The sequence below is a fragment of the Oncorhynchus mykiss genome, chromosome 13, assembly GCF_013265735.2.
Source record: "Oncorhynchus mykiss isolate Arlee chromosome 13, USDA_OmykA_1.1, whole genome shotgun sequence".
NCBI lineage: Eukaryota > Metazoa > Chordata > Actinopteri > Salmoniformes > Salmonidae > Oncorhynchus > Oncorhynchus mykiss.
Window position 1 is genome coordinate 26,752,803 of NC_048577.1, and position 21,131 is coordinate 26,773,933.

Below are 21,131 nucleotides of genomic sequence, written 5' to 3' on the forward strand. Positions count from 1 at the left end.
ATATTAACAAAGGGGTGTACATTTGCTTTTGATATTTCATGTTTACAATTCATGTTACATTTAGTAATCATAATTATTTGTGCAACCGACTGACAATGTTTGGGTACAATTATATTGAAATTGTTATCCTGCTTTTAGAATATCAGGGATCATTCTCAGATGTACCAACCCACATGTTCTAGAGCATGACATTGGGGACTGGGCCCCGATCCAACAACATGCCTATCGGGATATCGCAGGAGTTTGCTCTTGAAATCAGACACGACTAATACAATTTGATTTGAGTTTAATTTGGGCTCGTTCCAATGGGATGAGAGTTCTAGAAGCTAGTGAGTTTTAGCAGGACGAGAGTTCTAGAAGCTAGTGAGTTTTAGGATTCTATAGAAAGTAAAAGGAGAAAAAAATTATATTATTGTATATATTTTTTTCATTTCTGTTTTGTGGTTGGACTTTAGCACGTCTAGCTCGTTAGCACGTAGGATGCACTGATTGGTGTCACCTCGTTAGTCAGTATGTGTTACACCTGTACTGGCTTGTCCATCTGGTTAGTGGGAAGGTGTTTCACCTGAGCTTGTCCAGGTTCTATTTAAGAGTGCCTGGCCCAGTGCTCCAGTTGTCTTGATAGATGTGGAGAGTCAACACCTTTTTGGTTTGCTTCCTGTCTAAGTTTGGTGTGGATTTTTCTTTTGTTTGCCTCTTGGGCAGATTTAGTGGGTCTCATGGTGGGTGTCTTTTAGGTCCCTGTTGTTCTTACTAGTCAACTTTCAGTGGACACCCCTATAGTGTCTTTCAGAACCCCTCCTAAAAAACAAGCTTATATTTTGGGTTGGATATTGCATACAATTAGTATTTTAATCAATGGAATTTCCTTATGCTCATTAGTCTTTCAGTTGTTAGTTCTGTTTTTTATCTTATGTTTGTTGTTGTTAATATTTCAGTTTATTTTCATTGTTTTTTTTCCTTTGAAATCAGTGTGTTGCATCCAAGTCTGAAATGTGCTGTATAAATAAAGCTTAATTTGATTTGAACATATTGTAAAACAAATTAACCCAATGACCAACCAATAAACAAATATGTGTAAAAGTAACACATTTCTTGGTCCACCTTAGTCTAAAAAAACAGTATCACTTTTCCAGCCTGCTGAAGGCGTGGTGGAGTGGTAAACACCACCCCCGGGTCTCTACCAGGGGCTTGAGGTGGTCTCCCACAGCTCTGCTTATGTCATGTTGTGGCCTTGCTGTTCCATTTCTTGACTGCCCCTGCAACACGGAAAGAAACACATTTAGTCATATTATATAAAACACTCAGGGCCGGTTTCACAGATAAGGCTTAAGCTTAGTCCAAGAACAAAATGCTTTTTTAAAGCGACTTGCACAGACTTCTCTTAAAATAGTGGTAGATTTAGCTTGTTCTGGGCTCAACAAAGCCGATTGCAAGAAGGCAGATTAGAGCTACTTTAGGACTAAATGGAAGCTTAAATGAATCTTTCAAAGAGGCAGGTTTAACTTCTGCTTAGTGCTGTTTTTTTGTGATATTTAAGTGAAGACCAACATGCATTACAGAGGCCAGCCAGACCAGTACTTGTGGATAGGAGGCCTTTACCCAATAGAAACACGGTCTACTAATAGTTACTACATAGTAATATGGTCTACTAATAGTTGCTACATAGTAACATGGTCTACTAATAATTACTTCATATGGTGATGTGGATATATGTTATATATAACATTACATTATATATAATATGTTACTAATAGTTACTACATAGTAACATGGTCTACTAATAGTTACTACATAGTAACATGGTCTACTAATAGTTACTAAATAGTAATATGGTGTACTAAGTTACTAGTTAGTTACTTAGTTACTAATAGTTATTACTATGTAGTATGGTCTACTAATAGTACTAGTTAGTAGTAAGTTACTAATAGTTACTACATAGTAATACGGTCTACTAATAGTTAGTACATAGTAACACGGTCTACTAATAGTACATAGTAACACTGTCTACTAATAGTTAGTACATAGTAACACGGTCTACTAATAGTTAGTACATAGTAACACGGTCTACTAATAGTACATAGTAACACGGTCTACTAATAGTTAGTACATAGTAACACGGTCTACTAATAGTTAGTACATAGTAACACGGTCTACTAATAGTTACTACATAGTAACACGGTCTACTAATAGTTACTACATAGTTACTACATAGTAACATGGTCTACTAATAGTTACTACATAGTAACACGATCTACTAATAGTTACTACATAGTAACACGGTCTAATAGTTACTACATAGTAACAAGGTCTAATAGTTACTACATAGTAACACGGTCTACTAATAGTTACTACTAATAGTTACTTTCGGAAAAGCTGACCACGACTCCATTTTGTTGATCCCTGCCTACAGACAGAAACTAAAACAAGAGGCTCCCACGCTGAGGTCTGTCCAACGCTGGTCCGACCAAGCTGACTCCACACTCCAAGACTGCTTCCATCACGTGGACTGGGAGATGTTTCGTATTGCGTCAGACAACAACATTGACGAATACGCTGATTCGGTGTGCGAGTTCATTAGAACTTGCGTTGAAGATGTCGTTCCCATAGCAACGATTAAAACATTCCCTAACCAGAAACCGTGGATTGATGGCAGCATTCGTGTGAAACTGAAAGCGCGAACCACTGCTTTTAATCAGGGCAAGGTGTCTGGTAACATGACCGAATACAAACAGTGCAGCTATTCCCTCCGCAAGGCTATCAAACAAGCTAAGCGCCAGTACAGAGACAAAGTAGAATCTCAATTCAACGGCTCAGACACAAGAGGCATGTGGCAGGGTCTACAGTCAATCACGGACTACAGGAAGAAATCCAGCCCAGTCACGGACCAGGATGTCTTGCTCCCAGGCAGACTAAATAACTTTTTTGCCCGCTTTGAGGACAATACAGTGCCACTGACACGGCCTGCAACGAAAACATGCGGTCTCTCCTTCACTGCAGCCGAGGTGAGTAAGACATTTAAACGTGTTAACCCTCGCAAGGCTGCAGGCCCAGACGGCATCCCCAGCCGCGCCCTCAGAGCATGCGCAGACCAGCTGGCCGGTGTGTTTACGGACATATTCAATCAATCCCTATACCAGTCTGCTGTTCCCACATGCTTCAAGAGGGCCACCATTGTTCCTGTTCCCAAGAAAGCTAAGGTAACTGAGCTAAACGACTACCGCCCCGTAGCACTCACATCCGTCATCATGAAGTGCTTTGAGAGACTAGTCAAGGACCATATCACCTCCACCCTACCTGACACCCTAGACCCACTCCAATTTGCTTACCGCCCAAATAGGTCCACAGACGATGCAATCTCAACCACACTGCACACTGCCCTAACCCATCTGGACAAGAGGAATACCTATGTGAGAATGCTGTTCATCGACTACAGCTCGGCATTCAACACCATAGTACCCTCCAAGCTCGTCATCAAGCTCGAGACCCTGGGTCTCGACCCCGCCCTGTGCAACTGGGTACTGGACTTCCTGACGGGCCGCCCCCAGGTGGTGAGGGTAGGCAACAACATCTCCTCCCCGCTGATCCTCAACACTGGGGCCCCACAAGGGTGCGTTCTGAGCCCTCTCCTGTACTCCCTGTTCACCCACGACTGCGTGGCCACGCACGCCTCCAACTCAATCATCAAGTTTGCGGACGACACAACAGTGGTAGGCTTGATTACCAACAACGATGAGACGGCCTACAGGGAGGAGGTGAGGGCCCTCGGAGTGTGGTGTCAGGAAAATAACCTCACACTCAACGTCAACAAAACTAAGGAGATGATTGTGGACTTCAGGAAACAGCAGAGGGAACACCCCCCTATCCACATCGATGGAACAGTAGTGGAGAGGGTAGCAAGTTTTAAGTTCCTCGGCATACACATCACAGACAAACTGAATTGGTCCACTCACACAGACAGCATCGTGAAGAAGGCGCAGCAGCGCCTCTTCAACCTCAGGAGGCTGAAGAAATTCGGCTTGTCACCAAAAGAACTCACAAACTTCTACAGATGCACAATCGAGAGCATCCTGGCGGGCTGTATCACCGCCTGGTATGGCAACTGCACCGCCCTCAACCGTAAGGCTCTCCAGAGGGTAGTGAGGTCTGCACAACGCATCACCGGGGGCAAACTACCTGCCCTCCAGGACACCTACACCACCCGATGTCACAGGAAGGCCATAAAGATCATCAAGGACATCAACCACCCGAGCCACTGCCTGTTCACCCCGCTATCATCCAGAAGGCGAGGTCAGTACAGGTGCATCAAAGCTGGGACCGAGAGACTGAAAAACAGCTTCTATCTCAAGGCCATCAGACTGTTAAACAGCCACCACTAACACTGACACTGACTCAATTCTAGCCACTTTAATAATGGGAATTGATGGGAAATGACGTAAATATATCACTAGCCACTTTAAACAATGCTACCTTATATAAATGTTACTTACCCTACATTATTCATCTCATATGCATACGTATATACTGTACTCTATATCATCGACGGTATCCTTATGTAATACATGTATCACTAGCCACTTTATACTATACTATGCCACTTTGTTTACATACTCATCTCATTTGTACATACTGTACTCGATACCATCTACTGTATCTTGCCTATGCTGCTCTGTACCATCATTCATTCATATATCCTTATGTACATATTCTTTATCCCCTTACACTGTGTACAAGACAGTAGTTTTGGAATTGTTAGTTAGATTACTTGTTATTACTGCATTGTCGGAACTAGAAGCACAAGCATTTCGCTACACTCGCACTAACATCTGCTAACCATGTGTATGTGACAAATAAAATTTGATTTGATTTGATTTACTACAGTGTTTTCACAATACACTTTGTTTCAAGCCAAGAAGATGCTGCCAGGTCATCATTGCTACAGCTGTGCTGCACAACTACCTGAAGTAGCATGACTGTCCTGATCCTCCCATGATCAGCATCAAGCAGATGTACCCGTGACTGAGGCAGATGTGTCCATGGCTGAGGCAGATGTGTCCATGGCTGAGGCAGATGTATCTGTGGCTGAGGCAGATGTGCCCGTGACTGAGGCAGATGTATCTGTGGCTGAGGCAGATGTATCTGTGGCTGAGGCAGATGTATCTGTGGCTGAGGCAGATGTATCCGTGACTGAGGAAGATGTATCCCTGACTGAGGCAGATGTGCCCGTGACTGAGGCAGATGTTGTTCTGTATCAAGGTTGGTTACAAATGTAGTTTGTGGTGATTAAAATACTCTCACTCATGAATATCCAAATGACAAAACATGTATTTTTCTACATATCATATTGTTCACCATGGCTGGTCATCACTATTGTCTCATTACTGTCTCTTTGTTGGATGATACCTCTCTTCCACCTTCATATCCAATTCAACCTGTACAATTCTCATTTCATGTTCTTCAGATATTTCATTTTATGCTCATGAAATTATCTGGTTAATGTTTCATGCATTGTAATCTTCTTTTCCTCTGCTGAAAGGTGGTGGCAGCACCTTCTCTCAGGGATGTTATAGCAGATGTGGAGGGAACACACTCACTGTGTACTGGCTCTTCCAACCTGTTCACATTCCACCCTCACTGTGTACTGGCTCTTCCAACCTGTTCACATTCCACCCTCACTGTGTACTGGCTCTTCCAACCTGTTCACATTACACAATCACTGTGTACAGTTGTGGCCAAAAGTTGAGAATGACACAAATATAAATTTTCACAAAGTCTGCTGCCTCAGTTTGTATGATGGCAATTTGCATATACTCCAGAATGTTATGAAGAGTGATCAGATGAATTGCAATGTCCTTCTTTGCCATGCAAATTAACTGAATTCCCCCAAAACATTTCCACTGCATTTCAGCCATGCTACAAAAGGACCAGCTGACATCATGCCAGTGATTCTCTCGTTAACACAGGTGTGAGTGTTGACGAGGACAAGGCTGGAGATCACTCTGTCATGCTGATTGAGTTTGAATAACAGACTGGAAGCTTCAAAAGGAGGGAGGTGCTTGGAATCATTGTTCCACAGAGTCTATAAAAGGCAGAGATTATTTAATAATAGAAGTGATGTCACAAAAATATGAATATGAGAAATGTGAAATCCTGATAATAATGCAGATACACCTCTAGTTGTTGTTTCTTCTTGTAATCCTAATAATAATGCAGATCTTGGGGCGGCAGGGTAGCCTAGTGGTTAGAGCGTTGGCCTAGTAACCGGGAGGTTGCAAGTTCAAACCCACAAGCTGATCTGTCGTTCTGCCCCTGAACAGGCACTGTTCCTAGGCCGTCATTGAAAATAAGAATAAATAAATAAAGGTAAAATGAAAAAATAGTTGTTGTTTCTTCTTGTAATCCTGATAATAATGCAGATATCTCACCTCTAGTTGTTGTTTCTTCTTGTAATCCTGATAATAATGCAGATATCTCACCTCTAGTTGTTGTTTCTTCTTGTAATCCTGATAATAATGCAGATATCTCACCTCTAGTTGTTGTTTCTTCTTGTAATCCTGATAATAATGTAGATATCTCACCTCTAGTTGTTTCTTCTTGAAATCCTGATAATAATGTAGATATCTCACCTGAAGTTGTTGTTTCTTCTTGTAATCCTGATAATAATGTAGATATCTCACCTTCAGTTGTTGTACTCTTCTTGTGGTAACATTAAACATTAAATTCACAGCAAATTGCAGCCCAACCTGCTTGTTCTACTCCTCAGTAGCAGCAGTGTGGTTTTTACCTTCAATAACTGGATAGGTTGACAACATTTGTTTTGGAGCGTTTTTTCATAGACTAAAGTTTTTTTGAACAAATTATTTTTGCCTCTGCTTTTGTTTCGTCTCAAGATTACTGAACCTAATCGGGATTAACCCAGGTGTTCATACTGAACCTAATCAGGCTTAACCCAGGTGTTCTCATTTAGGCTTACTTACCTGACTCCAGGACTCCAGTCTCTGACTAACTAAGCCTAATTTAAGCCACGTTCAGGAAAGCTACTTAAATGTCCTAGTTTAACTAGTCTTGGCTTAATCTAAGCCCTGCAGGTTCTGAATGAAACCTAATGTCCAGTGGGATTGATCTGTTTGATCAAATTGTTTGTTTCAGTTTACAGTTGTTGAATCCTTTAAAGGATTGTTGATTTTCAAAACTTTTCAGTTTCAACAAATGCACTGGGTTGGTTGAAAAGTGAAACTGTTTTGACATAGTGGAAGATACACTGAATTTATACTGTTCATACTAAGATGGACTAAAATATGTGCTCATTAGTTATGCATGAGGGCGGCAGGTGGTTAGAGCTGACAAGGTAAAAATATGTTGCTCTGCCCCTGAACAAGGCAGTTAACCCACTGTTCCCTGGTAGGCAATCATTGTAAATAAGAATTTGTTCTTAACTGACTTGCCTAGTTAAATAAAGGTTAAATAAAATAATTAAGTCTGTTGATTGTCAGTCATTGGGTTAATTTGTTTTGCAATATGTTCAAATCAAATCAAGCTTTATTTATACAGCACATTTCAGACATGGATGCAAACAATGGCTTCACAGCAAAAAACAAAAAACAATGAAAAACAAACAATATTTACTACACAACAAACATAAGAGGATAAAAAACAAGATTAACAACTGAAAGACTAATGAGCATCCTAAGAAAAATACATTGATTAAAATATTAACAATTGGATGAAATATATCAACCATAATGAGATGGACAAGCCAGCACAAGTGTAACACATACTGACTAACAAGGTGACACCAATCGGTCCTCCCTACATGCTAACGTGCTAAAGTCCAACCTCAAAACATAAATGGAAAAACCAAACCCTGTAACACCTTCCCCTTTAAGGTGTTACAGTTTGCTCACCACCAACAGAAAACAACTTAAATTTAACATTATAATCAACTACAATGCTTCACCTACAATACAACAATTAAAAACAAGAAAGAAAAACTGTTTTTCCCCACTAGCTTCTAGAACTCTCGTCTTCCTAAAACTGACTAGCTTCTAGAACTCTCGTCTACCTAAAACTCACTAGCTTCTAGAACTCTCGTCTTCCTAAAACTCACTAGCTTCTAGAATTCTCGTCTACCTAAAACTCACTAGCTTCTAGAACTCTCGTCTACCTAAAACTCACTAGCTTCTAGAACTCTCGTCTTCCTAAAACTCACTAGCTTCTAGAATTCTCGTCCCATTGGAACAAGCCCAAACAAAACTCATATCCAATACGGAAAAACATGCAGTCAAAATAAATTGTAATCCATGGTAACACACTGGCTAAAGGCAAAACACAAAACGTTTTGACTGCCCACCCTTGAGACGATCAGCAACCAAGTTGTCCTTACCTCGGACACTTTCCACCTCACTGCGGAGCTTCTCTCTTTTCAGGGTTCACTAGATAGGCATGTTGTTGGATCGGGGCCCAGTCCCCAATGTCATGCTCTAGTACATTTTAGAATTAACCCTGATATTATAAAAGCAGGGTAACAATGTCAATATTATTGTACCCCCAAATTGTCAGTTGGTTGCATAAATAATTATGATTACTAAATGTTACATGAATTGTAAATACTATGTATCAAAACCAAATGTACACCCCTTTGTTAATATGTATTGGCAATAATTCACATAATGGTGAGGCATGGAATAATAAAACATGTATCTTTTGTCAGGCTGGATGTTTGAAATATGAGGTGATTTGGGTAGTGGAATAAAGACAATTAGCACTTGGAATATAAAGAAATACTGGAGTGATGTCAGATTATTAAAACTTCTTAGGCCCCTTTTTTCTCTCCACTTCCTCTCTGAATGACGTGCCCAAAGTAAACTGCCTGTATCTCAGGCCCTGAAGACAGAATATGCATATAATTGGTAGCATTGGAAAGGAAACACTGAAGTTTGTAGAAATTTTAAAATAATGAAGGAGAATATAACACAATAGATATGGTAGGAGAAAATCCAAAGAAAAACCAACCATCCCTGGATGCAGTTCCTATGGCTTCAACAGGGTGTCCGCAGTCTATGTTCAAGGTTTCAGGCTTGTAACTTCAAAAATGAATAAGAAATATCAGTTTTAGTAGAGGGACAGTCTTGGAAATTGGTGTTTGTACACGCCATAAAGACATTTCGCACCTGCTCAAATCGGTTTGCTCTTGAACATACTTCTTTCCAAAATAATTATTATAGTTTGATTACATTTTAGGGTATTTGAGGAGTAAATAGAAACGTATTTAGACTTTTTGAAACAAAGTTTAAGGATAGATTTTCGGATTCCTTTATCTGCATGTTGAACGAGTGGATTACTCAAATCGATGGCGCCAACGAAACAGAATTTTTGGGATATAAAGAAGGATTTTATCTAACAAAAGAACACTACATGTTATAGCTGGGAACATTTGGATGACAAATCAGAGGAAGATTTTCAAAAAGTAAGTGAATATTTAATCGTTAATTGTGTATGAAGCCTGTGCCGGTGTAAATTTTTATGTGGGGCGCCATCCTTAAACAATCACATGGCATGTTTTCGCTGTAATAGCTTTAGACACTTGTATGTTCATAAATGATTCAAATCCATAATATTTCTGATTATTTATTCCAACAGGAAGTTGTCCCGCTAGCGGATCCGTTATTACCATGACGACCGGGACTCCTGTCCCTAAAACTGATTATAGAATTATTATACTGCATGCATGTGTATAGGCTGCAAGTACGTTGAAATTAAATGGTCTTCTTTTCAACTTTCAACTAAAACTTATATTGTAGATCAGGCATAGTCTTATTTTCAACGACATTTTGCTAAGTGGGATAGCCCCAATGTCACACCTTTAATGTGTCCAAATCAATAGTCCAAATGCAGAAACAGTTTGTGATAAATTGAAATAAAATGTGCTATATACACAAACATCTGCCACAATAATCACATTACTTTTTTTCTTTAAAACAAGCTCCTTACGAACTGCACAAGCACCAAAAACGCTGTTGTTTTGACAAGTAGCAATAAATCACTGATATCGATTAGGGGGGAAAATCAGGTTGTACATGCTGTTGAAACTAACACAACTAAAAAAAACACATGGAAATGGGAGATATATTTTACCTCACTGGTTAGAGGACGACCTGCAGAAGAGTCAGCAACATTTTGGAGTGATGCATTTAAATGTAGGGGTCACTAAACAAAGGAACACAACACTTATTTGTCATAACTCGTCAATATCATGTTAAAATCATTTGTGTGACAGGAGGGAGATGAGGTTGCACATCCTGTTAAAACTAACAGCTCAAAAACCACACGGAATCTGGGAAGAATGTGTACATCACTGGTTAGAGGACAATTTGTAGAAAACATTTTGAAGTGTTGCATTTTGATTCAAGTGGGTCACCAACGTGGTAAGTGTAACACAGCTCTTTTTTAGGTTAGTCACTTTTTGTTAACTCACATAAATACTACTATTCCATTTCAAAGACTTTCCCACTGAGGCTAATATCCATATCATGTTGAAATCAATAGAATAGGTGGCAAACATTTAGGGTTCTACATTGTGACAACATTAAAATACTCCTTCTACAATGTTAAACAATTCTATATTGTGACATTATTTCATTGATATCAATGAGACAACTCCATGTATTTTCTGATGTTTGAGCAGAGATCTTTTATCAGAGTATCTCTTCCCACATTGATCACAGCTATGAGGATTCTCTCCTGTGTGTGTTCTCTGGTGTATAGTCAGATTGCTAGATGTAGTAAAACTCTTCCCACATTGATCACAGCTATAAGATTTATTTCCTGTGTGTGTTCTCTGGTGTTTAGCGAGAGGGCCAGATGAAACAAAACTCTTCCCACATTGATCACAGCTATAAGGTTTCTCTCCTGTGTGTCTTCTCTGGTGAACAGTCAGATGGCTAGATGTAGTAAAACTCTTCCCACATTGATCACAGCTATAAGGCTTCTCTCCCGTGTGTGTTCTCTGGTGTATCATCGAATTTTGAGATGTACCAAAACTCTTCCTACATTGATCACAGCTATAAGATTTCTCTCCTGTGTGTGTTCTTTGGTGTGATATCAGGTTGCTAGATGTAACAAAACAATTCCCACATTGAGCACAGCTATAAGGTTTCTCTCCAGTGTGTATTTTCTGGTGTGATTTCAGGCAGCTTGACTGAGTAAAACCCTTCCCACATTGATCACAGGTATGAGGTTTCTCTCCGGTGTGTGTTCTCTGGTGCAGCTTCAAAGTCTGTGATGTTGAAAAGCTTTTCCCACAATCTGAACAGTGGTGAGGCTTCTCCCCTGTGTGTACTCGCTGATGTATTTTAAGTTCTGATGAATCTTTGCAACGTTTCCCGCAGTCAGAGCAGCAGTGAGATTTCTCTCCAGTGTGAATTCTCAGGTGTACTTTTAGTGAATTTGATCTTGAGAAAAGTTTCCCGCAGTCGGAGCAGCAGTAAGGTTTCTCTCCAGTGTGTACTCGCTGGTGTATTTTAAGTTCTGATGAAGATTTGCAATCTTTCCCACAGTCAGAGCAGCAGTGAGGTTTCTTTCCTGTGGGTCTCTGCTGGTGTTTCTTGAGGCGTTCTGATGTGGAGAGAGACTGCTTTGCCTCGTCAGCATCATAATGTTGTTGAGGCTCTCCAGAGGATCCACGATAGTCCCGTCTCTCTCCTGTGTGAACAACAAAGTAAGATGGTTAATGGCCCACAACAGCAGAAATCCACTGTTTGTTTTAAGTTAAAAGCCCAGAGCCATGAAGTTATACAACAACTGAAGTCTGTTCAATTATTTACAATTGTTGTTTCACATTAGTAGTAATGTCGATGATTGTTGGCTAGAAATAAGTTATCAAAGTTGTTGAAATACTAAGCAGTGTGCCAGACGACTTTTGGTCTCCAACACAGGCTCCTCTCTGTGTTTAATAACATTGTGGCAGGAGGGCGATGCACACAAAATTTGGTTGTAGAAACTCCTCCATTTAATGCGGAAGTTTTCATTTTTCACAATGTTTTCTGAACATTACAGCACACTATCAGTCTGTAGGACACATAACTTCACCTAACAACAACACAGATCTACTGTAGGACCCATAACTTCCCCAAACAATAACATAGACCTGGGACAAATATAATTTTATATTTCAGGTGAAACATGGAAACTAAAATGTCTTCCATGACATTTCATAACCTGATCACCAGATAATTGTGTGAATAATCCCACTAGGCTACTCTGTAATGTGTTGTCATTGTAAATGTCCTGAATAAAGGAAAATAGCTCTGTGTGTTGTACAATAACCTATCCATCAAGGAACAGTTCTCTACACATTATGAGCTAAGTATCTCTGTTTCCAAACAGACTAACGAGACGATACTGTAAATCAAGCAGACAATAACACGTCATAAACATACATTTGTTAGGGATGTTGGATCCAACGTGGAGCACGGCATAACTGTCTTTACCAGAATAATGAATGAAGAAGCACTTTGGTTGCTGTTGCATGTCGTGATGTTTGTCATGTGACTGTCATTCAGAAAATGATTTCCTGGATCAGCTGATGATAATTGAACATGTAACTTAACAGCTACAGAATTAAGAATTATGTGTAATTATTGAAGAACCGCATTAATGACAGTATTGTGTTGTCAATAAGGTTAAGGTGACTCTCGGTTAGAACCATTGGATGTTGCAAACTCTGAAATGATTTATAATTTCTGTGCCCATGAAAACTGTTTTCCCAGCGTAATATAAGGAAACTAAATGTTACGTAGGTAGAGTGCATTTCAGAGATCTGAATACAAAAAACTATACTAACAAGACAATAACCTAAACCACAATGCCAAATCTACACCGGAGGAGCTTACTAAGATGACATTGAATGTTCCTGAGTGGCCTAGTTACAGTTTGGACTTAAATCATCTTGAAAGTCTATGGAAAGAATTGAAAATGGCTTTCTGGCAATGATCAACAACCAACTTGACAGAACAGGAAGGATTTTAAAAAGAATAATGAATATTCACATGAAGATCAGTCGCCTATTGGATGACATCGCGACTTCCCATCAAGCCAACTCCTTGAAGGCCTTACAATGACATTACTCACTCCTTCAAGTTTACAGTTGTCAAAAAAAAAACTACTTTGCTCAAAACATTTATTTGTTTCCCTTTAGTGTGTTTATACTTTACTGTATTTATATATCACTTTACAACAAGAAAAGTTGTTTTTTAAGCACTGGAGGACGTCATGAACAATTCCGACAGTACAAAAACATAATCAAGTGTAGAATGCCCTTTTAAAACTCACACATTAGTTCAACAACTGCAGAGTTGTGCCCCTGTTTTATAAGATAGTACTCACTGTATTTACTGGTCTTAATCAGATCTCCAGTCTTCTCTTCTTCGTCGTCCTCTAATGTGACAGTAATCTCCCCCTCTTCATCCTTCATTCCAAAAACGTCTTCATCTTCTTTCACAGTAACATCCTCCTCCACTCTAAAGGCGTCTTTCTCTGTAACGTCTTTCTCTTCTTCTTTCACGGTAACAGCCTCACCCTCTACTTCTTTTTGTATTGTAACATCCTCTTCCTCCTCCTCTTTCACTTCTTTCTCCGTCCAGTCGATCGCCTCTTCTTTATCAGGAGGAGAGTAGCTTAGTAGGCTCATGGTCGAGGATATAGCTTGTTAGCATTAGCGACTAGACTAGTGCTAACTTAACCAGCCAGCTAGTTAACTTAGAACGTAAATATTCTATTAAAATGGGGTAGCTAGTTGTTTCCACATAAGTATGTTTAAATCATAGTGGCAATTAAACCAGGAAATTGTCTAAAGAACTTGAATGTTCCGAGTTTGTTGTCTAGCGAGCTACCGAGGTGGCTGTAGTTGTTGAAGAAGCGTTCCGTCCACTAGATTATACGTCACACTAGAAATATCGCCTGAAAGACACATATCGCCGTCTGCTGTCTGGAGGAAGGAAACGCAGTTGAGGGAAAAGTTTTTTATTTCTTCTAGATTGAATTATAATATTATAAAGCAGTTTAAAGAAACGTTGTTTCCTCTCTATTAAATAAGAATATTATACGTGCAAAAAGCAACAAGTGTACACAACAGAAGACTAACAACTGAAAGACTAATGAACATTCTAAGAAAATTCCATTGATTAAAATATTAATTGGATGCAATATCCAACCCAAAATATACCATTTGTTTCCCCATCACTACTTTTCAGCATGTTTTCTGAGAATTAGACTACGGGAGTTCTGTAACTTTTTCTACCTTGGCTTACTGCTAGTTGGGTTCTAACTTGTCTCTGGTAGTTGGTCTCGCTGACCATAACCGTGCTGGTTGGCTAGAATACTCATCCCAATGTTAATTGAGTATATAGTTTGCTTATTATACTCATATATGATGTAGTTAGTATGCCAAAAGTTCCCGGATGTCGTACTGAATTCGCCAAAATATGACATATACAGGCAGTACTTTAGGGCCCATAATGCAATTCTTCCGGAAATGGGCGTGGCTTCACATTGTTTTCAGATTTGGAGGAAAATATTCAGCCAAAATCCAACGAGATCGGATACAAATGAACTGCTTTTTATAATTATGACATGTTGAGCAATGTAATAAAGTAATGACTTTTCAGATAAGTTACATTACACGTTATGTTAGCTACACTATCCTTACAAAACGCATAGCATGTCTTTACAGCAGTATGTATCGGTATATTAAAGAGCTACCTAACATTAATTGGCTACTAATATACCAGTATAGCAACTATATTCTAACTAATTACCCAACGTTTAGTGACTTGATTAGAGCGCAGAATAACTGATGAATTTAATAACACTCGACACCCGTTGAATATGTCCAGGTGTCAGTAAACATCTGCAAGAAGGCTCAAATTAAATTGTTGCCAGCAGCACAGTTAGTCACCAACGCTCTGGATAACATGAAAACAGCCTAACCAGCTCTGCTAGGGAAAGTAAAATGGTAAGAGTGAGGTTTTCTCTGATTTGTGTCAAGCAAGCTAAGCTATCCAATGCTAGCCAGTTAGCTTGGGTGCTTTACTGTCATTGTGAGGTCAGAACGCTTGGATCGACCCTACTCCTCAGCCATATAGTATTAGTTTACAAACAGTAGCGTTATACGAGCTTATGTTTTGGTTTCTGGTGGGGTAATACGGTTGAAACATTAGGGGTCATTTACAAGTTATATTCTTCAAGTATCAATGGTTATATAGTAAATTGGTCTTTCTATAACTGCCAGTGTAGATTTCCTGTTGGGGTCAAATTATTACAGCTGTTTAAGTCATTGTTTAATATTCAGCCAATTTATTTTCATGCCATTACATCAATACAGACCAACCAGAAGAGGGGAAGCTCTTCCTGAACCATGTCCTCCTGCTGGCCTTCATAAATTCTAACGATAGTTTAACCATGTTTCTAGGATATATAGTATATTCTAGAATTCATCCATGATGTCATAATGATAGTTTAACCAGGTTTCTAGGCTATATAGTATATTCTAGAATGACCAGTGTAGATTTCCTGTGGGGGTCAAATTGTTAGCTGTTGATAAGTCATTGTATAATATTCTGGCAATTATTTTCATGCCATAACATTAAAGGCGAAAGATTGTATTTTCTTAGCAAGGTGTGGCTCAAATAATTTTATCTCATTATCGCTAGTTAGCGGGCTAGCTAGCTTGCTAAATGTTTTAAGAGTCAGGGCAAATGTAGCTAGCTAATACTGCCTGGTACCAGTGCTGTTGTAAGCCTAGATAAGCATGTTTGTGCAGCGGTATCTTATCAGAGAGGAGTTTTTTATTTTATTTCACCTTTATTTAACCAGGTAGGCTAGTTTAGAACAAGTTCTCATTTGCAACTGCGACCTGGCCAAGATAATGCATAGCAGTGTGAACAGACAACAACATGGAGTAAACAATAAACAAGTCAATAACACAGTAGAAAAAAAGTAAAAAGAGTCTATATACATTGTGTGCAAAAGGCATGAGGAGGTAGGCGAATAATTACAATTTTGCAGATTAACACTGGAGTGATAAATTATCAGATGGTTATGTCCAGGTAGAGATACTGGTGTGCAAAAGAGCAGAAAAGTAAATAAATAAAAACAACAGTATGGGTATGAGGTAGGTAAATTGGGTGGGCTATTTACTGATGGACTATGTACAGCTGCAGCGATCGGTTAGCTGCTCAGATAGCAGATGCTGAAGTTGGTAAGAGAGATGATAAGTCTCCAACTTCAGCGATTTTTGCAATTCGTTCCAGTCACAGGCAGCAGAGAACTAGAAGGAAAGGCGGCCAAATGAGGTGTTGGCTTTAGGGATGATCAGTGAGATACACCTGCTGGAGCGCGTGCTATGGGTGGGTGTTGCCATCACGACCAGTGAACTGAGATAAGGTGGAGCTTTACCTAGCATGCACTTGTAGGTGACCTGGAGCCAGTGGGTCTGGCAACGAATATGTAGCGAGGGCCAGCCGACGAGAGCATACAGGTTGCAGTGGTGGGTGGTATAAGGTGCTTTAGTAACAAAACGGATGGCACTGTGATAAACTGCATCCAGTTTGCTGAGTAGAGTATTGGAAGCTATTTTGTAGATGACATCGCCAAAGTCGAGGATCGGTAGGATAGTCAGTTTTACTAGGGTAAGTTTGGCTGCGTGAGTGAAGGAGGCTTTGTTGCGGAATAGAAAGCCGACTCTAGATTTGATTTTAGATTGGAGATGTTTGATATGAGTCTGGAAGGAGAGTTTACAGTCTAGCCAGACACCTAGGTATTTATAGATGTCCACATATTCTAGGTCGGAACCATCCAGGGTGGTGATGCTAGTCGGGCATGCGGGTGCAGGCAGCGAACAGTTGAAAAGCATGCATTTGGTTTTACTAGCGTTTAAGAGCAGTTAGAGGCCACGGAAGGAGTGTTGTATGGCATTGAAGCTCGTTTGGAGGTTAGCTAGCACAGTGTCCAAGGAAGGGCCAGAAGTATACAGAATGGTGTCATCTGCGTAGAGGTGGATCAGGGAATCGCCCGCAGCAAGAGCAACATCATTGATATATACAGAGAAGAGTCGGCCCGAGAATTGAACCCTGTGGCACCCCCATAGAGACTGCCAGAGGTCCGGACAACATGCCCTCCGATTTGACACACTGAACTCTGTCTGAGAAGTAGTTGGTGAACCAGGCAAGGCAGTCATTAGAAAAACCGAGGCTACTGAGTCTGCCGATAAGAATATGGTGATTGACAGAGTCGAAAGCCTTGGCCAGGTCGATGAAGACTGCTGCACAGTACTGTCTTTTATCGATGGTGGTTATGATATCGTTTAGTACCTTGAGCGTGGCTGAGGTGCACCCGTGACCGGCTCGGAAAACCGATTGCACAGCGGAGAAGGTACGGTGGGATTCGAGATGGTCAGTGATCTGTTTGTTGACTTGGCTTTCGAAGACCTTAGATAGGCAGGGCAGGATGGATATAGGTCTGTAACAGTTTGGGTCCAGGTTGTCTCCCCCTTTGAAGAGGGGGATGACTGCGGCAGCTTTCCAATCCTTGGGGATCTCAGATGATATGAAAGAGAGGTTGAACAGGCTGGTAATAGGGGTTGCGACAATGGCGGCGGATAGTTTCAGAAATAGAGGGTCCCAATTGTCAAGCCTAGCTGATTTGTACAGGTTCAGGTTTTGCAGCTCTTTCAGAACATCTGCTATCTGGATTTGGGTAAAGGAGAAGCAGGAGAAGCTTGGGCGAGTAGCTGCTGGGGGGGGGGTGGAGCTGTTGGCCGAGGTTGGAGTAGCCAGGAGGAAGGCATGGCCAGCCGTTGAGAAATGCTGCTTGAAGTTTTTGATTATCATGGATTTATCGGTGGTGACCGTGTTACCTAGCCTCAGTGCAGTGGGCAGCTGGGAGGAGGTGCTCTTGTTCTCCATGGACTTTACAGTGTCCCAGAACTTTTTGGGAGTTAGAGCTACAGGATGCAAATTTCTGCTTGAAGAAGCTGGCCTTTACTGACTGCGTGTATTGGTTCCTGACTTCCCTGAACAGTTGCATATCGCGGGGACTATTCGATGCTATTGCAGTCCGCCACAGGATGTTTTTGTGCTGGTCGAGGGCAGTCAGGTCTGGAGTGAACCAAGGGCTATATCTGTTCTTAGTTCTGCATTTTTTTTAACGGAGCATGCTTATCTAAGATGGTGAGGAAGTTACTTTTAAAGAATGACCAGGCATCCTCAACTGACGGGATGAGGTCAATATCCTTCCAGCATACCCGGGCCAGGTCGATTAGAAAGGCCTGCTCGCAGAAGTGTTTTAGGGAGCGTTTGACACTGGTCGTTTGACTGCGTACCCGTAGCGGATACAGGCAATGAGGCAGTGATCGCTGAGATCCTGGTTGAAGAGAGCGGAGGTGTATTTGGAGGGCAAGTTGGTCAGGATAACGTCTATTAGGGTACAGATTTAGGGTTGTACCTGGTGGGTTCCTTGATGATTTGTGTGAGATTGAGGGCATCTAGCTTAGATTGTAGGACTGCCGGGGTGTTAAGCATATCCCAGTTTAGGTCACCTAACAGAACAAACTCAAGCTAGATGGGGGGGCGATCAATTCACAAATGGTGTCCAGGGCACAGCTGGGAGCTGAGGCGGGTCTTTAGCAGGCGGCAACAGTGAGAGACTTATTTCTGGAGAGAGTCATTTTTGAAATTAGTAGTTCGAACTGTTTGGGTATGGACCTGGAAAGTATGACATTACTTTGCAGGCTATCTCTACAGTAGACTGCAACTCCTCCCCCTTTGGCAGTTCTGTCTTGATGGAAAATGTTATAGTTGGGCATGGAAATCTCAGAATTTTTGGTGGCCTTCATAAACCAGGATTCAGACACGGCAAGGACATCAGGGTTGGCAGAGTGTGCTAAAGCAGTGAGTAAAACAAACTTAGGGAGGAGGCTTCTGATGTTGACATGCATGAAACCAAGGCTTTTCTGATCACAGATGAGGGTGCCTGGGGACATGCAGGGCCTGGGTTTACCTCCACATCACCCGCGGAACAGAGGAGGAGGAGTAGTATGAGGGTGCGGCTAAAGGGGTGCGGGTAGAGCAGAGGTAAGCCCAGGCACTGGGTGATGATAAGAGAGGTTGTATCTCTGGACATGCTGGTTGTAATGGGTGAGGTCACCGCATGTGTGGGAGGTGGGACAAAGGAGGTATCAGAGGTATGAAGAGTGGAACTAGGGGCTCCATTGTAAACTAAAACAATGATAACTAACCTGAACAACAGTGTACAAGGCATATTGACATTTGAGAGAGACATACAGCGAGGCATACAGTAATCGCAGGTGTTGATTGGGAGAGCTAGCTAAAACAACAGGTGAGACAACAACAGCTAATCAGCTAACACAACAACAGCAGGTAAAATGGCGATGACTAGGCAGAGAGGGTCGGATTAACTACACAGAGCCTGAGTTTGCGGCTGGGGCCGACAGATAAAACATAAATAAACAGAATGGAGTACCGTGATTAATGGACAGTCCAGCAGGCATCAGCTATGCAGCCAAGTGATCACAGAGTAAGCAAAGTATGAATATGTTGGCTAGCTAGCAGGCTACATGACGTAAGAAAACAACATGTAATGTAACATCTAATTAGGGTCAACTGGAAACACTGACCAACACTTTGGTTCCTACCATATCTTCTTCTCTGAGGTTTATAGTCAGACTACACTCATCGGGTGTATTGCTGCCACCAACTGTACGGGGTTATAAAAAATAACCAAAACGCAAAAAAAATTGGGATTAACAAATCATACTAATTATGTAAAATAAAAAAAGTCAACACAAACCAAATTCACCCCACTACCCTGAATTTTAAACAAACATGGTACTATTCAGATCCCTACACAGGTTCAGGAACCTGGGAGGGGGAACGTCTTCATTCAGTATTCCCTGTAACATTTCGTCTGAAGTCCTGGAGATCCAGAAATCTATTTGCCGCCTTCACAATGATGTCTAGCTTCTTAGATGTTTATTATTAATGCAATTTATCACTGCGGCAGTGAGGGCAATGCAAACGCAATTTTGTTGTCAACTCTTCCATGCTAATGCGGAAACTGCTAGTTTTGGACGAAGGCTACTAATAATTTATTAATGCAATTTATCACTTCCTCTATAAATACAACAAAGTCCACCTTGTTCACTATTAGTATGTTGGGATCCTTCTCCTGCCTGGCTTCACTGCAGACTGCGGGACATGAACTACCTTCTCCTCTCTACTCCTTCGGCTATTTTCACTGCCTCCACATAGGACACCTGCTTTATTGGCCTGATCATCCTAGCTACTACGACCTCCTTCATTCGTACAGGGCACTCCCATCACAAAAGCTTGCCACATGTCCAAACTTTTTTACAATTGTAACACTGCAGCGGCTTCTGTATATCTCACTTACCCAGATTTTACATAAGATGGGAAAACCACTTCACAAAACCACAGTAAAACCTTCCGTCTATCATTCATTTTAATCAACGTGCGTCTACCTGAAATGTTTAACCTAAACCACACAAAGTTTTCTCATTTTGCACTCTTGACACACAATCGGCACTCCTGGTCACTCGAACCGATTCCACTTTACCCAATTCATCCTTCACCATCTTTGAGATCGTTAACAGGTCACCCACAAAAACATCCTTGCTGATGATTCCCACTCCGACCCTAAACTGCTGTTCATTACCAACTTTAGCCCTTTTCACTCCACTGTTCTTCAACATCGTCCGCTCAATCTCACTAGCTGTACAATGTGGTGGGGTATCAGTTAGTTGAGGTAATATGTACATGTAGGTAGAGTTAAAGTGACTGTTCTTCACCATCCTCCACGCAGTCTCAACAACTGTACTTGCGCCAATTGAATCCCACAATGCTTCCTCATTGCTCCTCCAGTCTTCCCCTGGACTCCCTCGCTCTGTGCTGTGAAAGATGTCAGTTTGTGTTCTCAAAGTAGCACCTATATTGTTCTCATTCCAGCACACCTGTTGCTTCACCAACGTGTTATCCCTTTTGTCTACACTACTTGCGGTCATTTTCCCTTCCTGATTTCCCTCTCTTGGAGGTCTGCTC

General features: G+C 41.0%; 1 protein-coding gene across 1 annotated transcript; it reads right to left on the bottom strand.

Annotated features, from left to right (window-relative positions):
- Positions 1 to 8,995: 8,995 nt before the first annotated feature.
- On the bottom strand, positions 8,996 to 13,949 carry LOC110487367 (zinc finger protein 664-like). The gene is made up of 2 exons (XM_021559293.2): positions 13,384 to 13,949; positions 8,996 to 11,700 (listed from the first exon to the last, which is right to left on the bottom strand). The coding sequence occupies exons 1-2, from the start codon at positions 13,685 to 13,687 to the stop codon at positions 10,631 to 10,633; spliced, it is 1,374 nt and encodes a 457-aa protein (XP_021414968.2). The 5' UTR covers positions 13,688 to 13,949; the 3' UTR covers positions 8,996 to 10,630.
- Positions 13,950 to 21,131: the final 7,182 nt, after the last annotated feature.

Excerpts from the sequence above, each read along its gene's own strand:
- LOC110487367 (XM_021559293.2), bottom strand. The coding sequence starts at position 13,687 with ATGAGCCTACTAAGCTACTCTCCTCCTGATAAAGAAGAGGCGATCGAC. Across the intron at positions 11,701-13,383 it reads GATTAAGACCAGTAAATACA|GAGAGAGACGGGACTATCGT; the intron begins GTGAGTACTATC and ends TTGTTCACACAG.